The sequence below is a fragment of the Condylura cristata genome, unplaced genomic scaffold (genome assembly GCF_000260355.1).
Source record: "Condylura cristata isolate star-nosed mole 26May11 unplaced genomic scaffold, ConCri1.0 scaffold00028, whole genome shotgun sequence".
Taxonomy (NCBI): domain Eukaryota; kingdom Metazoa; phylum Chordata; class Mammalia; order Eulipotyphla; family Talpidae; genus Condylura; species Condylura cristata.
In genome coordinates this window covers 10,997,588-11,018,069 of record NW_004567129.1, presented here as the reverse complement: position 1 = coordinate 11,018,069, position 20,482 = coordinate 10,997,588, and the positions used below count along the sequence as shown (strand labels likewise).

General features: G+C 44.6%; 1 protein-coding gene across 1 annotated transcript; it reads right to left on the bottom strand.

The window, feature by feature from the left end:
• Positions 1-2,207: 2,207 nt before the first annotated feature.
• TMEM231 (transmembrane protein 231) lies at positions 2,208-17,267 on the bottom strand. The gene is made up of 7 exons (XM_004690167.2): positions 17,094-17,267; positions 16,831-17,000; positions 7,385-7,513; positions 6,954-7,097; positions 4,618-4,699; positions 2,709-2,814; positions 2,208-2,402 (listed from the first exon to the last, which is right to left on the bottom strand). Exons 1-7 carry the CDS (start codon positions 17,230-17,232, stop codon positions 2,222-2,224), a joined length of 951 nt encoding a protein of 316 aa, XP_004690224.1. The 5' UTR covers positions 17,233-17,267; the 3' UTR covers positions 2,208-2,221.
• Positions 17,268-20,482: the final 3,215 nt, after the last annotated feature.

Genomic DNA, 20,482 nt, shown 5'->3' with positions numbered 1-20,482 from the left:
TTTATAGATAACAGATTTCCTTTAAGCTTCTGTACTTATACCTCCCCAAGAGATATTTAGAATTTATCTGTCAGAAGAACATTATTTAAAAAGCATGAACATAAAGAGAAAGATAAGCATAGCTTTAGGAGTCTCACATTGATCCGAGTAGAACTAGATAGCAAAATGAGGGATTCTCCCACCCCAATCAAAATATTGAGTATTTGCCTTAAACCCTGCCTTAAACCCTGTAGTTTACAGCTTCGTTGATAAACTCTTCTATAGACCTTACCTTTTTATCTTCTTGCAACTATACTGTGAGATTCAGATTCAGCAGTTACCAACATCTGACCTGCAAATAATCAGATATTCACCAGACGTAGCTGTAATTTTCCAGCCTGTGATTTCCACATGCCATGTGGATTCCACTGCAAACTCACATTTACTTGGGTTTGGATCAGGGACTTTGGCCAAGGAGCTAACAAAAGCTCTACGGTCTCTGGGTAGAGCCTGGCAAAGCAAGCCTGCTGGTGAGTAAGTCGGAATACAACTTCTGCTCTTTCCATTCTTCCAGGAGCTAAACCCTTTTCCTCTAGAAATCTTATGGGACCTTCCACTTTGAACATTTTAATTAGAAACTTACAAAACATTATGGTTTTCTACACAAATTTTTGAGATAATGTAACAAAATGTGACATCTACACACATCATACCTTTTTGTAACTAAAGCCAGAAACTATTTTTCATTTAAACTGCAAGAAAAAAAAGGTTAGGCATATAGGCAGCTCCAAATGTTAAAAGAAAAGCCCAGTGGGCCAGTGTTAGGAAATGTTTGTGCTAAAAAACTTCAAAATAGCTTTGTTTCTAAAACTCTAGTTCAGTCTGGAAGAAAAGCTTTGGAAATAGGACATGAATGTCCAAGGTAAACTGAGGCACATGCTGAGGAATGTATTTGTGGGTGGGCACGAAGTGTGGATCCCATCGGGCATGGCTTTCCAGTTTTGATGACATCTTAGCATCACAGAACAGGTCCCACGTATGAGTTCAGGATGAAAAGGGACAGTCTTTCTCATGCAACAGACCTGTTTCCAGGTGTCTCTTCTCATGCAGATACACACTTATCCTCCAGGGTAATTTGTTGGGGCCTTTGGACATTCTGCTAGTGGCCAGCCTGGACTGGGCCAGTTGGGGTGGTGTCCTCCTCCCTCCTCCCTGGGTGCCCTCTGCTGGGCTCACTGCTAGCCCTCCTGATCAACTCTGTGGTTGTTGGACCCCGGCACCAATACCAACAACAGCTCCTCTGTCACCCACATCGTTTCCAGGAAGGGGAAGGGCTGTCAAGGAGGAGGAGTGGCAAGTGTCCAGGCTGTTGGGCAAGGGCCAGAGAGAAAGAACCTGTTGTTAGAACCCTCACTCCCCCCACTGTTGCAGAGGAGACTGTGAATGAAACAGCACTCTGACTTCAGCCGGCGATTCCAGGGCACAGACAGAGGGCAAAAGGCAGGGCAAGGAGCCAGCCCCAGCCCCAGCCGGGCAGGGATAAAGGGCTGTTCAGCCGAGCAGGTGACAGATGACTGTCTGTTAGACTGAGGGCAGGTGGATGGTCCGGTGTCCTCAAGTTGCCTCACATACTGCGTGCATGTGCTCTTGTGTGGCGAACGTGATGACCAATGCACTGGCGAAACACTCACGTGCTCTTCAGCACGCTCTCTCTCCAGTTCTCCAGGCAAAGACCTCTCTGTTCTGGAAATCGAAGTTCTGTTTAGAAAAGTTAGATGCCCACGGGTGGAAAATGCTAGCTGTCTGTCTACTCCTGCCGAGCGCTGAAAAGCACAAAAGGGGTTCACATTAGTGGAAGAAATGTAAAGCGTGTTTCTCGGTTCAAGAGAGGAAAGAGACTTTGCTTGACAAGAGATAAGAACCCTTGCCAAGATGTCTGAACTGACTGCTGTAGTTTTCTCCAGATAGTCAAGTCTAAGACAAAAAAAAAAGCAAATTATAGCCTTAGGAACCCTTAGGCCTTCCCACCAACAGGTCCCTGATAATTTGGTAGGTGCTTAGAAAATACAGAATTTGTGTAAAGAAAAAAAATTAGAGAAACTTGTTCTTTGTCTTGCATAGAAAAAACACACACACTTCCTTGTGTCCATGGGCTTTTTCTCGAAATGTCCTCAGATGGCAGTTCTCAGAAGACAGCAACGAGGTAGCCGGGCTCCAGCTGAGGCTTTCAGAAATGGCTTTTTCATGAATAGTGCTCCTTATACAGCTGTCCCTGGGGTGCTGCTGGTACAGGGATTGTGGTCACCACCTGATTTTGAAACACAAATCTTTTGATTCTTTCGAACACCCAGAGGAAGATGAGCAGGATACTGACGTACTGGATCCAGGCAAACTTTATCATTTCCCAGAACCCTGGTTGATAAGTACACTAGGTTAAGGAATCACAGACATCTTCTAAGGGAAAGTTAAACCAAAGTTTAGACAGATCATGGCCAAAATGTTTCAAATACCCTTAAGATAAAAGAGATAATAAGAGATTACTGAGACATAAATATGGCTGATTCTGATCTAGAAGAATTGCTTAGAAAGAAAGAACAGGGAATGAGTATCTTTTTCCTGCAATATCCAATCTAAGGCATTCCACTTCTGTGTCTTCTTGGGACAACTGAGGAGTCCTTCTTTTCTTTTTGGAAACTGAGCTGTTCTTCGCTCTTCAACAGAAAGGATATGAAATGACTTCCACAGGGTACCGAATAACAGCATTAATCACAAATGGAGCTTCGGCTGCCCTTCCCACCAGCCAGATGGGGTTGGGGTCAGTCAGAATGGTGGTTACTGCAACACAGTGAGGAGTTAAATCAGGTATACTTTTTGGCAATAAACTCTCAAGAGCTATGAAAATACTCACTGACCCCTCACATTTAAATCTGCACTTCAAACTCATTCCAAAGAAATAAGTCAAAAGGGGAAAGAAATTGTATCACAAAGTTATTCATATCATACATTATTTGTTAAAATACTTACCTTTAAGGGCCCTCCCTGGTGGCGCAGCGGGTTAAAGCACTGCACTGGGAAGCTGAAACCACCTCCGCATGAGTTCGATTCCCGCCTGCCCCGGAAGTGACCATATGGTGTGGCAGACCTCCCCTGACCCGCCCGCTGCTCCCCTCAGCAGTGTACTTCGTCGATCTGCCTATTCTGCTCCCTACTCTGTCTCTGGTGAAGTCTTTCGCCACCCCTGAGCCTCTGGCCTGTACCCCAGTTCTGTATGCACAAATAAATAAATCTTAAAAAAATAAATTAGGTGCTTTAGTGTCTCTAAACTGTGATAGCAGATCTATCTATATCTATATGTAAAGTGCATTTGGACAAAGACTACATAAAGAATAGGTAAAGGGAAAAACTAAAGTTGATTTACAGTTGAGTTTTAAAATTCTTTTATTTCTAGACTAATGCTGCCAGTATATAACATAAAATCCAGGAGATACGCTGGAATTGCAGACACTGCACTTGTGTGAAATGTCTGTGTGTGATATCTGGTTGCCAACTTCAGATGCCTGCAGAGAAACCTCAGACCACAGCCTGAGTCCAGCTGAATCCAGCACATGGGCGGCCGAGAGCCTTGCCTCTGTAAGGCAGACACCTGCCTTCCAGCTGGAACCTGGGCGCACCTATCTCCCACTTTGACTGCGAACACGGAGTCACACATTCCTGACTCCCAGCTGTAAACGATGGGTAGTAATTTAGGCTTGATTTCTTTTACGTGGTGATAAAAGGAACACCTTAACTAGGCTTACATTTTTTTTTAATTTTTTTTAAAGATTTATTTATTTGTGCACACAGAACTGGGGTACAGGCCAGAGGCTCAGGGGCGGCAAAAGGCTTCACCAGAGACAGAGTGGGGAGCAGAACAGGCAGATCCATGAAGTGCACTGCTGAGGGGAGCAGTGGGTGGGTCAGGAGAGGTCTGCCGCACCATGTGGTTTCCTCCGTGGCAGGCAGGAATCGAACCACGAGGAAGTGGCTTAAGCTTCTTAGTTCAGTGCTTTAATCCGCTGCGCCACCAGGGAGGGCCACTAGGCTTATATTTTAAGACAATGAGATGGATCCCTGAAGCCAGTGGTGGAACAAATATGACAATGAATTGGCGTTAACTTACTGGCTGGAGGGGTGGACATGAGTATTTAGAGCAGGGAAAAAAGGAGGAATCCTGTTCACTGGCCAGCACTGAGCATGCCCTGGATTTGACAGTGTCATCATGATACGGTCTCCAATCCTATTTTTCTGCGAGGTAATTAAAGATTGCTCAGGCTTTTGTGTGGTTGGCCTCTGTGGCTGTCACCTACGGCCTTGAAGGCAGGAGACACTTGGGAGCGTGGGCTCGGGGTAGCTTGCTTGATGGTGGACACCTGGCGTATGGTGTGGGCATGCGTAGTGGGCACAGCTGAGCCTGGAGGCCGAGCATATAGAGTGGCAAAGGGTGGTAGAGGACGGAGTGGTAGAGAGCGGTGGAGAGACGAGGAGGGCTCCAAAACTCTCCTTAGCCCGTCGGCCCTGATCGTAGAGATCCTGCGCTCTGCCTTGCTTCCACTACACCCCCCCACACCCCCACAAACCTGGGAGACCCTCACAGCTCACCGTTCCTTTCCTGGTAGGCAGCCACGATGCGGGTGAGGTCGTAGTCAGAGGCAAAGGGGCTGCTTCCATCGATTACAGACACCTGGGGTACGGCAGGGGGTATGGTGTGAGCACCCACAGTTTCTCCACCCTCTTGAGACCACCCTCCGGTTCTTGGTGGCCAATTCCACTACCGATATCTTTCCTTCAATGATGAATGGACTTTCACTTACTCCTAAGTCAACTACTCTCAGTATGGAAACCAGTGAGGGCCTCCTTGGTGGCCTCAGGGTTAAGTCTCAGTGCTGCCCCTGCAAAAGCCAACCCCCAAGGCCTGAGTTTGATCCCTGCCATGGAGCTAACCCATCTGTTTTGCCCCCTGCTCCCCTCAGCAGTGTATTTCAACAGATCACCTATTCTGCTCCCCACTCTGTCTCTGGTCAGTTCTTACCCCCACTCCTGAACCTCTGGCCTGTACCCTACCTCATCTACACAGCAACAAGTAAAATCCTAAAATTTGTTATTTTAAATAAACAAAGTGAATCCCCACCTCTTACAGGGTTTTAAGTTATTTACAAAATACCCTTCTCTATTTTGATGGCAAAAATAATTCCTTCAGCCTCTCTTATTAGACCACATTTTCAACTCCTTTGTCTTTTCATTGCTCGTTAGATTACTACTTTCTCTCTTTTAAATGTAGGGATGGAAAAGGATGAAGCACAAATACAATTGCTTGGAAATGACTTCCTGTCCTCTAATACCACATTCCCATTGACAGAAATCTTCAAATAAAAAGCCCTGTGGGTTTTTCAGGTGAAGATTAATACAGATTGTTGAGGACCCAGCAGAGGCATTAAAAGCTTGAAAAAGAGGTTCCACTCCAGGATGGTGACAGGGGAACCTCCTGAACTCGCCTCCTCCCATGGACACGGTGACTACAGCTACATGTGGAGCAAAGTCCCGCTGACAGAAACCTGCGAACTGCTGAGTGACTGCTATAAACCAGGCAAATAAGAAAGTACATCAAAATGGGTCTTGGCACATCTCAACTTCTGGGGGCCACTCAGAACAAAAGATAAACATGGGCGTGATGGAGGTGTAAATTAACTAGACGGCAGGGGTCCTGTCACTTTGTAGACACATACAAATCAGCACAAGGTACACTTTGAGTAGCTCACAGTTTTGTCAATTATACCTCAATAAAACTGGAAAAAGCAAGCCAACTCAGCAAAGGCTTTCCCAAATAAAAAACAAAACAAACAAACAAAAACAAAAAAACGGTCCACCTCCTTTTTTCCCTACATATACTACTGACAGCTAGGGTGACCATAAATCCAGTGTATCTGGAACAGTCCTTGCTTAAGTCTATATGAACTGACAATACCCCAACTTCATTTTGATAGGTGCCCTGATCAATTTATGTGGGCTCCCTTGCAATAAAAGAGAGGTCAGTAATCGTGATCAGACATATGAGTTCTGGCCTCAGACAATGTGTGGCCCTGTTACTTTCAATCTGTGGGACTTTGGGAAAATAAATCCCTGTAAGCCCCAGTTTCCTCATGTGTCAAACAAATGTTCATTCTTTCATCAAATCCATCTGAGTGCTTACAGTGTGCTGAGCACTGTTTTAGGACTGGGTCAAAGTAGAGAAGATTGGTGAATGCTTCCATGGCTGGGGGAGACAGTCGATCAAGAAACCAAAATCATACCTTTAACATTTCAGGTGGAAGTAAGAACAGTGAGTCTGCACGTGGGATGATGGAGAGAAACAGGAATTTAAGAGGGGAGCTCCGGGAGCGTCTGTTCTCAGGGATATTTTAACAGGACCCAGGGGAGGTCCTTGGCAGAGGGGAAGGCCAGCACAAGGAGATTGCATAGTCTCATAGGTTAAAGTAGCAAAAAGGTCAGGAAGCCAGAAAGCAGCAAGGGGACAGAAGTAGGCTGGCAACTGTAGGGAAGTGACAAATGGAGGCCTCCTCAGGTTGCTGAGATGACTGACGGAGATGAAATACTTAAACCTTTCAACTCATAGGCGCAGTAACTGGTGGTTAGTTACTTCTGGAATGTTTTATGGGAACTCAAAAAGATACATATGTCAGATACATATATATCTAATATGTAAGATAGTTATGTATGTATCAGATATTTATCCAATATATATAAGATACCTATCTCATACATTTATACATGTAAGTCCAGCTGTATCTGTCTCCTTATTTTGAAAGAATTCATAGTGAGAATTCCTCTTCTGTGCTACCCACAGAAAAATGCTATTTCCAAAATTTCCATTTCTCCCTCTTCAGAGATAATAGCAGTGTCCAGAGGCCAAGCAGAGGGAGAAGCAGCAGCACCCTTACGTTGTAGCGGACGTCTAGGCCGCCATGGCTCAGGGGCTGCTTCTGCTGCAGGCGCAGGTCTCCGTTCACGTACAGCTGGGAGCCGGGGACAGCGAAGGAGGACTGCAGGAACGCCATGGTCTGCATCACGAATGTCGACATCCTCTGAAATCATCAGTGGACCAAGTTGGGGCCTATCGGAAGAGCCCTGGCTTCCTAGCCTCACTTGGTGGAAGCCTCATGGCCCTGCACAGGTCTAGTCTGGCCATGCAGGAGGCATCTGCCCAGGGGCTGAGCCACCAGTAGCCCAGGTACTTAACAGGACCCCACAGAACACTGCGTTTGCCTGAGTTAAACCCCCAAATGCACCTCAGAAAACAACCTGTGAAAGTGTAGGTCTTCTTAGAAGTCAGGGGAGGGGGAGGCCGAGCCTCACTGGGGAAGGAACTCACATGCAACTGGTAGGAGAAAGTCAGGATGAGCTGTACACCAACCACATGTTCTGTGGACTGCAGGGGAAGCTCCAGGTGAAAATGTAACAGGTCCATTTTCCCATCCTGGTTCCTGTCTTCTTCTCTAGTCTAGGAAACCCAAAAAGGGTCAAGGACCCTGGTGCTTCATAAGTTTGGAAGGGTCCCTTTCATGGGTCCCCACACACAATGATCACAGGGGTATTATCTTCCTCATGGAAAGAAAAGGAAGGGAAAAAAAGGACATACACGCATCAATAGTGATGAGAGGGCCTTGCCTTCCTGCTCATGCAATGAACATCATGCAATGAAGCTATTCGCAGCCATTGCAGCAGGAGTTCCATCCCGACCCACAGGGCGCAGCAGACCTCTCCTGTCTCCCTGCTGCTCCCCTCAGCAGTGTATTTCAGTACATTTGCCTGTTCTGCTCCCCACTCTGTCTCTGGTGAATCCTCTTACCCCCTCCCCTCACACACCTCTAGCCTGTACCCCTGTTCTTGGATGCATAAATAAATCTTTTTTTTAAAGATTTATTTATTTATGCATACAGACTGGGGTATAGGCCAAAGGTGCAGAGGCGGTGAGAGGCTTCACCAGAGACAAAGTGGGGAGCAGAACAGGCAGATCAACGAAGTACACTGCTGAGGGGAGCAGCGGGCGGGTCAGCAGAGGTCTGCCGCGCCATGTGGGTCACCTCGGGACAGGTGGGGATCGAACTCATGCGGAAGTGGCTTTAGCTTCTCAGTGTTGTGCTTTAAGTGCTGCGCCACCAGGGAGGGCCCATAAATAAATCTTTAAAAAAATTGTGGGGAAGAGAGACACCATGTATATGCGCCCCCCCAAAAAAAACTTTATCCTTGTGCTTCTCAAATATTTAAGGGTCACTGAACGGAGAACTTGAAATGGCAAAAACAATAAACATCTGGATGACATTTTCCTTTTCTCTTGTCATTTGAGCTTTTAGTCCCTGACATCTTTTTCTTTTTCCTTTTAATGAACATGCCTGTGTTTGCATCCAAAATTAACGCATTTCCAAATGATCTATTTATCCAGAAGCTAATTCTTTTAAATAGGAAAGAAACTAATAGTAATCATGCATTGCCCAAACAGACTCAGCAGAAAAACACAAAGCTCTATTTATACTTTAACCACAAACAGCATTGCTTCAGATTCTTGATGTTGGACCTCACCTCAGCATTGATATGAGGACTTTAAAGCTCACAGCACCTTTTAGCATCAATCAATAAAATGAAAATAGAAGCTAAGTAAAATCAGTAAAGCATTAAAATGACATAGAAACTTTCTAAACTATGGACATGAAAGTAGGAAAAACAGACCTCTGATGTGGGAAAAAAAGACCAATTACAAGTCATTACAAAACACTGGTATTCTAATTGTCCAATAAGTGTACATAAACTTTAAAAACTTTATAAAAACAAAATCACGGGTGTCCAGTCTTGTCATCCATAACCTCACCTTGAGATGACTGTAGTGTGAGCAAGCAGGATGACTACTGAGACGTGATCACTGTTGATGTGCTTCCTTAGCAGGAATCTGCATCTTATTGCTACAAGGGACCCTCTCCCACTGCACGTTCCCAGAAGGATTCTAATCTGGTGTTCCAACATTCCCCTGGGAATTCTCCATCTACTGATTCATTTTGCTTTCCACCAACACCTCTATAGGAGGAGGAGATTCTTTGTTCCTTCTCAGGGTTATAAGGTTGAGAGGGTGATCTGTTTTCAGATCCTTTCAATCAGCTCTTTCCTACTAGACAATAATGTCTTTATCCTAAGCCTTGTCATAAGAAACGTACCCTCTCTCTTCTGTTGGACACTATTTTCTCTGTCCTGTCCCATCAGCTTTGCAGGTGCACAAAGGGGTATCTGTTAGCAGGGCTGGCGATCAACTTACTAAGGCAGTGATGTCTTAGCTATCATGAGTAGGAGCAAAAAGAAGCTGCCTTGTCTTTTGGGTTTTCTTCAGTTGGTGTCTGGGAAGACTTGGATGACAAGGTCAGTTAACTCGGGTAAGACAGGAAGATACAGATCAAACATCTCAACTTGCAAGAGAGGACAGTGGTCAGAAGGGAACTGGCAAAAGTATCCAGACTCAATCATAGCACAGGAGGGAGGCAACAAAATCTCATTTGAGCTGTATAGTATGTTTAAGGTAAGAAGAGCAAGTGTTATCCCTGCTGTATGGGTGAGAATGTTGAGGCTCAGGGATTTATTGAATTCTGCTAGTAATGATAAAGACAAGATTTAAAGCCAGGTGTTTGACTTCAAATCTGGTCTGTTTCCCAAATCGTATTCTAAAATGTCCAGACTTAAACAAACAAACAAACAAAAACATTAAGAAAAAACAACTTAAGATGATGTTGGGTGGGACAAATCATTTTGCAAAAAGCAGAATTAAAGTCATGAGTGTAAGTTTGTATACTTGCTTGAGCGCACCTTTATTCAGCCGCAGAGGGAAGAGAGTGGGCAGAGTGCCATCATTTCGTCTACTCTCCTGCATCTGTCAAGTATTATTTGAGGGTTCTACATGCCAGGCACTGTTTGAAGTACTGGGAATACAAAGGCAAGCTAAACAAAGTCCTCTCCCTAATGGAGCTTATATTCCGGGCAGGGAGGCAGAAAGTAAATCATACATTAATATATGTGTACCAATATCAAGGGGTGGTAAATACCACAAAAAAGCACTGCCAGCTAAAATTAGAGAATGATGAGGGCAGAATTTGACAGAAATGCTTACGATAATTTTCAGGAAGGCCTGTTGCCAGAGAACTGAAACAAGGGACGGGCAGGCAGGCCAGTGTCCCGGGAAGGGTGGCCCCCACATGCTCGGAGCCACTGGGCAAGTGGCTGACAGTGTGAGCGGCCAGGGCAGCTGAGCACGGTGGTGAAGTGGTGGCAGGGCACAGTGGGCCACGGAGAGCCGAGGGGGTGGGCACCCATGAAAATGGTGGCTCTCCAAGGTGATGGTCCCCAGGCTGCAGGGCGGTCACACTCCTATGCTGGCGGCTAGACCACTGCTGAAGTCTATGAGCTGATTCCACTGAGTTCAAGTCAAGCCAAGTGAAGTTACAGAGAAAACAATTGTGGTGTGATTTCATTCATGTGTGGACTATAAAGAAACAAATGAAATGCTTAGAGCCAGAGAGACCAGATTGTCCGCTACCAGATGGAAAGGGGCTGCCGGGTTGGGGAAAAGGGGTCAAGGGTATGGGGATGAATGGAAATGAGACTCCTGGTGGTGATCATGAGGTAGTGCATGAAGACACTGACTTAGGCTGTACCCCTGAAACTTATGTAATATTATCAACCCAATGTCACCTTAATCACAGCTACTTTCAGCTAAATTATGATACAACATGTCCTAATAACTTAGAGTATTTTATACTTGACTGTAAGAACTTATAAGATTTAGGCATATTTTTGCACAGGAAAAAATTAAGCAGAACAAATTGATCCAGGGGATCTGAAAACTTTACATGATGATTTGTTTAATCACTTTCAGTTCAATGATATTTATACTTTTCTAAACATATCTGTCCTTTGTGCCATCAAGCAGCTTGGCAATGAAGCATCACATAAACTCATTCAGGGCAAATCCACCGACTTGGGCTCTTAGCAGCCTTAAAATTATGTAGAGGTAGCCTATTTTTAAATGCTTCTTGAATGCTTTTTAAATGCTTCCCTTACCTGTTCTCCATTTGGTTCTGAGGCATTAAAATGTTTTATTCTCTTCACTGTTTCATCTATCCATTGCACCTCAATAAAACTGACAGAACAAGAACGAGAACCCTTTCCTGCTGTTTCTGGGGCTTTCTTTCAAGTAGCTTCTGTCGCTTTTGCAAGCGTGGGTGCTGGCGCTGGTGATATCTGCAACCACGTAGGCCAGGAGGACTATGTCAGGCTTGTCTCCAGGTCACTCAGTAGAAGACATCACAGGCACGAGGACACATTCTGATAGCAGCAGTCACACTGCTGATATCACCATTGTGCTTTTAGAAAAGACTGTTTATCACTTGTCTTTATGTTTTGTCTTCTGGGAAAACCTTACCAGGAAACTCACGAGCCCGTCTTTTGGAAATCCCGGTCACTCGAGAGCAATTAAACCACTAACCTGAATGTGGCCGAAAACACCCAAAGTGAACTTGCAGCGATTTTGGTCAAATTTGAATGTGCCCAGTCGGAGGTAAGAGAAGGGCTTTTGTAGCTGTAGCAACCAGTTGTTTCAGACACATGGTGCTCTCCACCCCTCTCTCTGTGCCTCCTCTGTCCTGCAGCCTCCACTTTCTCTGGGTTCAGATGCCTCAGAGTCAAGGCTGGCTCTCAGGAGGAAAAGGTCAATCCATGCTGGCTTCTATCTCACTGGAAATAAGAAACTCCACTTTTAAAGCATTAAAAACACAGGCATTTTAAAGATGTCCAAGATAAGCTGACCAAAGCAAAAGCAAAAGCAAGGCCATACCTGACTTCTGGTACATTTTCTTAAATTAGCAACCACAAGCACCTCCAGCAGTTGCTTAAAAGTTGACCTAAAACCACTGCTTCCTTGATTTCCTGGGCAACTTCTCAGACAGGCTATAGTGGGTCTAGCTTCATGTACACAGTGGGAGAAGAATTTTGTTGCAATAAATGTGTTAAAAGGAGTAAGAGGCGCAGCAGGTTAAAGCACAGCACTGAGAATCTAAAGTTGCTTCCGCATGAGTTTGATTCCCACCTGCCCCGGAGGTGACCACATGGCGTGGCAGACCTCTCCTGACCCGCCCGCTGCTCCCCTCAGCAGTGTACTTCATCGATCTTCCTGTTCTGCTCCCCACTCTGTCTCTGGTGAAGCCTCTCGCTGCCCCTGAGCCTCTGGCCTGTACCCCAGTTCTGTATGCACAAATAAACAAATCTTTAAAAAAATAAAAAAAGGAATAAGAAATCCTTGAGTGGTAGTCCTGTTTTCCTGTGAGCCAGAGCAAATGAAGTCACCTCTGAGTGTTTCTTCCTATGTGAAATGAAGAAATCGGTTAAATCTGACTTCCTAAGGTCATTGTGAGGAATAGAGAGATCTGTAAAAAAGTGAACACCTAACACTAAGAGGTTATTACAGGCCAAGTAGGCATATCAGGATTTTAAATGTATTATATAATGATAGCAATGCTTAGCATATGCCTGAGGCATAGAAAATCATAAGTTTCTATGGCTTATAAGCTTACCACCAGGGTGTCACCTCCTTCTTGGTTTTTTCTTTTAAAGATTTATTTTATTCATGCTCACAGAACTGGGGTACAGACCAAAGGTGAAGGGGTGGCAAGAGGATTCACCAGAGACAGAGTGGGGAGCAGAACAGGCAGACTGACAAAGTATACTGCTGAGGGGAGCAGCAGGTGGGTCAGGAGAGGTCTGCCACACCATGTGGGTCAGCTCCCTGACTGGGGATTGAACTCATGCTGAAAAGGCTTCACAGAGCTTCATAATGTGGTGCTTTAACCTGTTGCGCCACCCGGGAGAGCCCCTTACCTCCTTGTTTTTTAAGAAATATCATATATCATAATAGGCGGCACAATGGGTTAAAATGCAGCACTATGAAGCTAGCCCCAGCCATTGCAGCACAAGTTTGATTCCCCGCCAGAGAGGTGACCCACATGGCGCAGCAGACCTCTCCTGACCCACCCGCTACTCCCCTCAGCAGTTAAGTTCAGTAAATCCATCTGCTCTGCTCCCCACTCTGTCTCTGGTGGGTCCTCTCACCCTTGGCACCTCTGTTCTCATATCTCTAAATAAATAAATAAATAAATGATCTTTAAAAAAGAGGGAGGAATATAAAATAGAACCTTTAAAATAAACAGTTGAGTAGATTACAAATTAACTTCAGAAGAGCACATCTTTATGATGGTGAACCTTCCTATCCAAGAAAATAGCTCACTAGATATTTTTTTCTTATCTCTTATAAAGCTTTATACATATAGCTTTTGCCAATTTCCTGTTAAGCTTATTCCTCATTTCAGTTTACCTTTTGTTTGGATTGCTGTTGAATTCTGTACTTCCACTGTATCTTTTTAATTTTTTTTTTCTATCTCATGATTTCAAAGTATGCCCAAACCAAGAGCTCAGTCAAGAAGAAAATCACTGAGGACAGTGGGTGACAAAGCCATAAATTATAAACACGGGCCCAGAATGAAGACAAGACTACACATACACTTGGAATTCACACACCCAGAAGCGGGGCCGAGATGGGCAGGGCTCTCAGGGAAGGAGCTTCTGGCTATAGAGATAAGAGGGTAAGGAGCAGGCGAATGGGCAGGCAACCAGCGTGACCGACGAGCAAGTGAAAAGGATGAAAGAACGAAACCTAGTGCCATCTCCTTGTTTGTGTGATTTTACTTTTCTCCCTACCACTAGCCCTTCAGAATACCATTTCATCACAGGACCACCCCTTTCTCTGCCCCTGAATCCACCTGTACGCACTGCTGGCTAGCAACTGTCATTCATTCTTTTCCACACCTTTCCATGAAGCCCATCCTCTCTGCCACCCTTAGTGCATTCTTCCTAACAAAGTTTACCATGCAACTTCTGTCCTTAAAACCTTTCACAACATTCCGTAGCTTCAGAAGATGCTCAAAGCCCTAAAGGTATCCTAGCTCTTGTTTACTTTTCCAGCATAGTGCTCATGAAGCTCCTTTCTCATCTGGTGCCCTCATTTAATAACTGCTTCATTCTTTAAAAAAAAAAAAGTTTATTTTTATTTATGCATAGAAGAACTGGGGTACAGGCCAGAGGTGCTGGGAGTGAGAGGATCCACCAGAAACAGTGGGGAGCAGATTGACTGAAATACACTGCTGAGGGGAGCAGGGGGCGAGACAGGAGAGGTCTGCTGTGCCATGTGGGTCGCTCCCAGGCGAGGGTTTGAACTTGTGTTGTGGTGGCTGAGGATAGCGTCACAGTGCTAAGACTTAACCCCTTATGCCACCAGGGAAGCTCCCTGGCTTCCGTTTTTAGAAAGGAGCACCAGAAACAGAGGGTGTGCAGTGAAAAGCAAGTATATGAGGTAGCCTGGTTACTCGCCTCTCATATCAACACCCTCTTCCCCACAGACAAGTAAGAACAAACACACACTCTAGTAAGTAAGAATAAACACGTACAGCATGTCAGGGTCAGTGAGGAGGTGTAGCAACAAAGTTTTTTCCTCCAATTCTACTTTAAAAGTCAATGCAAAGACTTGAACATTTAAAGATCAAAGCGTTCAATTAAAGCATGACAAAAACAGACTCCATTCCACTACAAATATTTTCATCTTACATCTGATTACTTAAAAATGTTAGCTCCATGGAATATAGGGAAACCAAATAAGGCATTAGAGAAAAAATAATAACAATTAAAAAACAACAAAACAAAGCAAAAGTAAACAGACAACCATAAATTAGAGCCATTCTGCAGGGAAGAGGGAGAAGGAGCGGGATAAATTCCAGGTGGGATGAACACAAGGGACTATGGTGAAGGAGCATGGGTGAACTGTGTGGGAATTCTATGGGGAGTGTACCTGAGAAAAGAAAGCAAATGTAAAAAGAAAAAAGTTGTAAAATACATATAGATCAATTAAATTAAAAGAAATGTTATCTCCATGTATTTAAATGTTTGAATTGGCACTTCATTTCTCAGTTTCAGGCATCCTCACTCCCAAGCTGACTTCACATAAGGAAAGGTTCTTCCCCCCCCACCTCCCAATAGCCCCAACTCCCCCATACACAGTCCCCATCCAACAACAAAGTGAAATGCTCATTTTGGTTAATATTCAATACTCAGTGTTCACATAATTGTAACTATATAAATTTTATTCACCTGATTACTTCTCTCACTTTTTCTTCATTTTATTTCTCTGGGTTATTTTATGTCTTGCTCAGATTTCTATGTACTTATATAATTTCACCTTTAATTTTCTTTCCTTATAATTTGATGCCTAAAGATCTCATATTTATTCAAAATCTTGTTCATCGCTATATTTTCTCCAGTAGTGAAAAAACAAAAGCAAATCAAATATTCACCAACAGGGAAATGGTTAAATGCATTAGTTTTTCCTTATCATGAAGTTCTTTGCAGAAATGAGAAAGAATAAATTAATGAATATGGATTGATACATGACCTTATGAAGCCTTTATTTTCATACCTTTTATAGATACCCATTGCTCTTTAATATTTTCCAACAAGTATTCATTTTTATAACCAGGAAAAATATATTTAGTAGGCCCTCCAGGTGGCTTAGGGGTTAAATCTCCTAATCACCTCAGGCACTATCACCTCTATGGCCTGAGTTCCATCCCCAGTCAGGGAGCTGACCCACATAAGGGACAGCAGACCTCTCCTGTCTTGGCTGCTGCTCCTCTAACAGTGTATTTCAGGGGCCCTCCCTGGTGGTGCAACGGGATAAAGTGCAGCACTGTAATGCTATCAGCAGCCACTGCAGCCCCAGTTCCATCCCTGGCCAGGGAGCTGACCAATACGATGCAGCAGACCTCTGCCTCGCCTTGCTGCTCCCCTCAGCAGTGTATTTCAGTGGATCTTCCTGTTCTGCTCCTCACTCTGTCTCTGGTGAATACTCTCACCTCCCACAACTATGACCTGTACCCCAATTCTGTATGCATAAATAAATAAACCTTTCAAATAAAAACCAACAGTATATTTCAGTCAATCCACCAATCCGCCAGTTCTGTTCCTTACTCCATCTCTGATAGACCCTCCCCGACCCCACCTGTGGCCTGTACCCCAGTTCTCATATGCATAAATAAATAAATGTTAAAAAAATACATTTTCGTTTTACTTAGTTGCTGGGGGAAAGTCTGACTTTTTTTCTGCAGTATAACTTTGGCTTGTTGAACAATCATCTCAGAGACATCTACGAATTCAACTCTGGAAGAAGCAAAAGCAGGATGTTCACACTTTTTTTTTTAAAGGATGTTCACACTTCTAAAGGAAAATGATTTCAGAAAGTGAGTGAGCAGGGTTGATTTTAGAAGCACTCCCATATCCGGAACCAAATAGTCAACTACAGACAATAGAATGCTTCATTTGCACCCTGGACAGCAGCAGTAGGATGGCCAACCTCCACTGAGACTAGTCCAGGGAGGCGGGCCGGGGCTAACAGCTCGTTCTGGAGGTCACTTAACCTATCAGCTCCAAGCTTTTCGCAGGTCAGCTCTGTAAAACACCTGCCCTAAGGTGTGGCGAAGCTGCAGCGACAAGCAGAATGCGGTTGGGCCTTCATCAGGCCAGACCCGCAGCACCGACCCAGAGACAGACTGCTCCCAGGATTCTGGGCTCTTTCAGGGCTCAGATGCAGACAGTGGCTGACTTACCTGGGGAGGTGGGTAGCCTTGGGCCTCTCGCCCTTGCCCTCCCGCCCCACCACCACCCTCCGCGGCGGGAACCACGCACCGAAATCAGAGGGATGCGCAGGTGATGCCCCTGCAGCCGGTTGAAAGCGGGGAACGTGCTCCAGGCCAGAAAGTCACCGCCCTCGGGTGCCAGGAGGGCCACCAGCAGCACCTGGTGCTGGAAGCGCACGGTCGGCTGCTCCTCGTAGCTGCTCCGCTTCAGCCAAAGCCCTGAGGTAAAGAGGGCGGTGGGAGGTCAGAAGGGCCTGCGCGGGCGGCGCGGGCCGCCGGGAGCTGTCGCGAACCGGCCGCGAGCAGGCTCACCGTGGCTCCGGAAGGCCACCAGCAGCGGCGGGATGTACGTGAGCGCCGCGGCCAGCAGCAGGAACAGCGCGGCCTTGGAGCAGAGCCCCGCGCGGTAGCTGCGCTCGGCCGGGTGAGAGTAGAGCTCGTAGAGAGCCATGAGCACCGCATGGAAGCCGGCTGAGCGGCCGGGACCGCTCCGCGGTTTGAGGATTACCAAGTTTGGCTTCTCCTGGTTGCCATAGCCTTGGTCTCCATGGCAACTGACGGCGCAGGAAAGGAACCAATAACCGGGAGGCAGGGTTGTAGGGGCGGGGCTAACGGGGCTCCGCCTGCTGGTGGACGGTAGATCTCGCCTTACGCGCCATTTTCCAAATCCGGATGCGGGTGGAACACTTTCCTGCACCTACGATGTATGTAAAAATACAATTCTCACAAAAAAGTTCTTAAATACCTCCCCATGTATTATATGTTAGCCTTCCAATGTGCTTCTATAACAGAGTGTCAAAGGGGAGATTCCTGCCCCACACGAAGCAAGGTTGAGTTGATTGAGCTGGGAGGCAAGCTGGAGGGAGACTGAGGAGAAGGAAGCAGGAAGGAGTGCCAGGAGACCCGAGGCAGGCACGTGGAGCAGAGAATGTGAAGAAGCGGTTCTTGTTTCTTGATCCTGGACTGGGTGAGAGACCCGTGGGGAGGTTGACGATGGCAGCGTTTATCTTAATTTTGATTTTATGCTCTCCCTCCCAGGCTTATCTGGCCATTTCTGATCCTTTTCTATGGGTCCCCACCAGAAGATGCTTTAAACTTGTGGCAGGTTTTCAGGCTTTGCTTGGGGCCAATCCCTTCTGGATGGATCTTTAGCCACAACTTTGGGTGTCTGATTTAGAAGCCATATTCTTTGTCTTTTCTGTATTGCATACTAATTGTATTAAAATTCCTTTCCATTAAAAATCTTGTTTTGTCTAGATGCAACAGATGGCAGAACCTATTAGAGTCGGCAGGTTTAGGGGTCCTGGGGTACCCCCTCCCTGTCCTGTAACATCATGCTTAAGTCTAGTCACAGCACACCTCCATGTGTATCATAAATGTGGCTGTACACCTGGTCCTGGACCAAGGCCAAACCCTGTTTTGTCTCCAAAATTTCTGTTGCTTCCATTACTCTATAGCAGGACAGGAAAAAGGACAAAAATCTCCTGGTCCTTTACCAAATGTAGAAAACTCTGCTGTACTTTGCAACCTCCTGTTGAGCACAAGCTTCCCTTTGACTTTTAGGAAAGGCCATGGTCCACTCCAAAGAAGACACTGATTTATCACTAAATTGAATATTACCCCCAATGGACCCAAAACTTGTGTTTCAAACATGGGCAAAAGTATCTTATTTTTATTTATCAGTCTATCATCTATCTATCTATCTGGCACATATGGTAAATTATTCAACAAAACTCACTGAAATATTTCATTGCAGTACCAAGAGATAGTGTGAGGCTCATGCTGAGTAGAGTTCAGTTTGTCTACCTATCTTATCTATGTATCTACCTACCTTTCTAGGATGGCAAATTATTCAGGAAAATCCACTGAAGGATCTCATTGCAGTGCCAAGGGATGGTGTGAGGTTCATGCCGAGAGGAGTTCAACAGTTTTGCCACCATTTGGAAGACAAACTCTTAGTGACTTTTTGATGGAGAATGGTTGAGATGCTAACAGTGAGAGATCAAAACAAGTCTATTCAGGAAAATTATCCTAGAGTCCTATCACAGCCCAAGATGACAGTATCAGCAGTTATAAAATGCTCTTCATAAATGTTCTTCATATACCCTGTCCCATAGTACTCATTCTCGTTTTAAAGCTTTTCTTTTGGAGGAATGCGGAGACCTGGGTGGGGAAGGTGGCCCACAGCTCTTAAATATAGCAATTGTTAGGTTTAAATTGTTAGGCTTATGATTCTGATACACTGTACCAATGCTTAAAGTGGATTACATTAATTTATTTAAACAACCATTTAACAAAGAATCTTGTAGAATAGATGGCTCTAGCTTTGTCTCCTGAGGATGGCTCTACTCTAAGATGTTTGCCTCCCAAGCTCCTTATTTCAGAAGAGAAAGTAAACCATGCTAGTGTCAGTTTAGTCAGCACTGATACAGAGGGAAGGGACTGCTAAGAATTTAGGGGTATTATGTGCTTCAGCCTCCCCTGAGATGCAATGAGCTTTGCAAATGTATTTAATAATTATGAATACTAATGTTTACTCTGCTTCCATGATTTGAAGGAGCTAGTCTTTGTAGTTTTACATATATTCTCTAGGAAAGAAAAAGAATTAAAATGCTAAGTATCTGTATAATTTGTCATTTTAACAAATTCATGACTGATAACTGACTTAGTCATGAGAAGTCAGGAGTCTACTTCATGTTTTGTATAATTTACCTCCAAGTACAAAGATAATTAAAACGCTTGATTTTGACTCCTTTCTGGCACCTCCCATTCAGGGTCTCTTGGATGAGTTTAGAACACATGAATGTTTGCTTCAAGGCTTTCAGCAGTTCTTCCAACTTGGCATTGCCAAACTTCTTGCCTTCATGACTTTTCCAACTTCAGTCTGTTTCTATCTGGAAATGGAAGTTACATACCCATTGGAAAATGTAACTTTCTCTCTGAAATACAAGATTCAGATTCTCTGTGAAGGTTCTCTTGATAAGCCTCACTTGGCTTTATTCTTCCTAGCCAGTTCTGAGTATCTATATATATCTCTCTCTCCAACATTTGAAATTTATTCTGCAAATTTTACAGGCCTGTTACTGTGTAATTGCATATATTCATTACTCTATTTCCCCTGACTCACCTCAACTCATCCTCAATCAACCAACTTTGTAAAAAGTCTTCTTCAGCCTCCTTTCATTTGTTCAATAAATACCAGATGGTGAACAATCTTCACTCCTCAGTGTTTAAAAGAGGTATTTGCAAAAGACACATTTTCATTTTTCACTTGTACTCCTGAACTCATATGCTTCAAGAGCTTTTAAATGTTTCACTCCTGAATTTGAGTCACCCATTCTACAGTCATTTGACTGTGTCTCTTGGGCACCTCATACCTGATATATCCAAGAGCAAGTTCTTGATTTTCACCCACCAAGCTAGCTCCCCACTAATTCAGCAAATGATAATATGCTTAAAACCCTCCAGTGACTTATTATAATAAAACCCACATAAAATTCAAAGCTCCACAGTTTTGTTCTAGATCTTTTTATCTCATCTCCTAACACATTCCTCCATGTTTATTCAGTTCCAGTCACCAGGATGCCTTTCTGTTTCTACAATATACCAAACACTTTATGTAACTAGCAACCTACCCATCATCACTCTCTAGTCACCAACCCTGTTTTATTTTTCTAGCCAGCACCTATCACTACCTGATA

What these genes read in the sequence shown, in the direction of transcription:
- TMEM231 (XM_004690167.2), bottom strand. Translation starts at nt 17,232, where the DNA reads ATGGCTCTCTACGAGCTCTACTCTCACCCGGCCGAGCGCAGCTACCGC. An exon ending in CTTTCTCCTACCAGTTGCAT is followed by an intron (nt 7,098 to 7,384) that starts GTGAGTTCCTTC and finishes TGATGATTTCAG; the next exon opens with AGGATGTCGACATTCGTGAT. An exon ending in TACCCTGTGGAAGTCATTTC is followed by an intron (nt 2,403 to 2,708) that starts ATATCCTTTCTG and finishes AACCTAGTGTAC; the next exon opens with TTATCAACCAGGGTTCTGGG.